Source organism: Lepus europaeus, chromosome 18 (genome assembly GCF_033115175.1).
Source record: "Lepus europaeus isolate LE1 chromosome 18, mLepTim1.pri, whole genome shotgun sequence".
In the NCBI taxonomy this organism is placed as follows: domain Eukaryota; kingdom Metazoa; phylum Chordata; class Mammalia; order Lagomorpha; family Leporidae; genus Lepus; species Lepus europaeus.
Window position 1 is genome coordinate 48,142,544 of NC_084844.1, and position 1,913 is coordinate 48,144,456.

At 44.9% G+C, this 1,913-nt stretch overlaps 1 protein-coding gene across 1 annotated transcript; it reads right to left on the reverse strand.

Annotated features, from left to right (window-relative positions):
- LOC133746861 (olfactory receptor-like protein DTMT) lies at positions 1–948 on the reverse strand. Its single transcript, XM_062175102.1, has one exon. The coding sequence runs from the start codon at positions 946–948 to the stop codon at positions 1–3; it is 948 nt and encodes a 315-aa protein (XP_062031086.1).
- Between the last annotated feature and the right edge of the window lie 965 nt (positions 949–1,913).

Below are 1,913 nucleotides of genomic sequence, written 5' to 3' on the forward strand. Positions count from 1 at the left end.
CTAACATCCTAGAGAGAAGAGAGTCCTCTTTCTACAGTGAATTCTTCCCAGGGCTCCCTTCATGTCTCGGTTCCTCAGGCTGTAGATGAAGGGGTTCAGCATGGGAGTCACCACAGTGTACATCAGAGCCATGACAGTCTCCTTCACAGAATTATTGGCTGACGGGATTAGGTAGAGACCAATAACTGTCCCATAGAACAGCGACACCACGGACAGGTGGGAGCCACAGGTGGAGAAGGCCTTACGGATGCCTCGTGCAGAAGGAACCTTGATGATGGAAGACACAATCCTTACATAGGACATGGTGATGAGTAGGAACGGGATGACAAGAATGATGGTTCCCGTGACAAATATCACCAACTCATTGATATGGGTGTCAAAGCAGGCCAACTTCAGAAGAGCAGACATATCACAGAAAAAGTGGGGGATCCTGTTGTCTGCACAGAAAGACAGCCTGGCCATGAGCAGGGTGTGCAACAGGGCATGGAACGTGGTCAGCACCCAGGACAGTGCCACCAGGAAGAGACAGAGCTTGGGGCTCATGATGCTGGTGTAGTGCAGGGGGAAACAGATGGCCACATAGCGGTCGTAGGCCATGGCCACAAGGAGAAAGCTCTCTAGATCTCCAAAAAACAGGAAGAAGTACATTTGGGCCAGGCATCCTGCATAGGGGATGGATGGGACTCGGCTCTGCATGATCTGCAGCAATTTGGGCATTGTGACAGAGGAGAAGCAGAGGTCAGAGAAGGACAAGTTGCTGAGAAACAAATACATGGGCGTGTGGAGATGGGAGTCCAGGTGAATGAGGACGATGATGAGGAGGTTCCCCAGGACGGTGGTCAGGTACATGGCCAGGAGCAGGACGTAGAAGAGGCTTTTGTGCTGTGGCTGGATGGGCAGGCCTAGGAGGAGGAACTCTGAGACACTGGTTTGGTTCTTTCCTGTCATGTTGTGTTGCTAGTACCTTTAAGAAGAAATAACAGTGTCCCCTAAAGCTTGAATTTAAAAATCAACATATTTCTGTGGTACATTGTTTTAGATGTTCTGTCAAAATACTCCTTTCACTCACATCACAATAACAATGTCTTTACTCTTGATGTATGCAATTACAATCCATAGTCATAAATGCCTTATTTCTTCATTTCTTTTTACATGTTACAGTATTCCTTTCTTTCTCAAACATTATCTATTGGTTCCTGAGACATAAATTTATTAGTTTTCTTTCTGACCACTCAAAAACTATGATTGGCTCCCACTCTGTTTCTTACCTGTTAATTTTTCTCAAGGTTTTCTAAACATCATTTTCTTACAACTTTATGTGTACCTACAAGCAAATCAATGCCCTCCACTGTATTAGCTTACCATTTAAACACTAGTGTAGATGTCTAACTCACAGAACTCTGTATCCCATTGCTCAATGATTATCTTCCTGTGGCGGGATCACAGGCATCTTAAGCTCAACAGATCCCAAATGAAACTCAAGTTTCACCTATTCCCTCTCCCAACCTTCTCCATCTCCATTCTCACAATCCGTGAAAGGAATCCAGTACCAAATCAAAACTCTGAGTTTTATTTCGTTCATTTCTCCTCTCATCATCAACTCTAATCTAACATAGCCTATAGATTCTACACTTAGCTCTCTGGTTCATCCACCCTGTATCCAAACACACAATCCTAGACGAGGCTGACATCTTAACTGAAATGGTTAAAACAGCTTCTCAATTCATCTCCCCGTTTCTCTGCCTCAGGGCTCTTCTCCTTCAATAATCTTTCTCTCCCATTGTGGTGTTCTTACATCTTTCTCCTGATTAAGTATCTTGGGGGATTCTCATTGCTCTGAAGATAAAGGCAAAATTCCTCTCACGGGCAGGAGTGGTGCTCTAGGACCTGACTCTTGCTGACCTCCACACTAT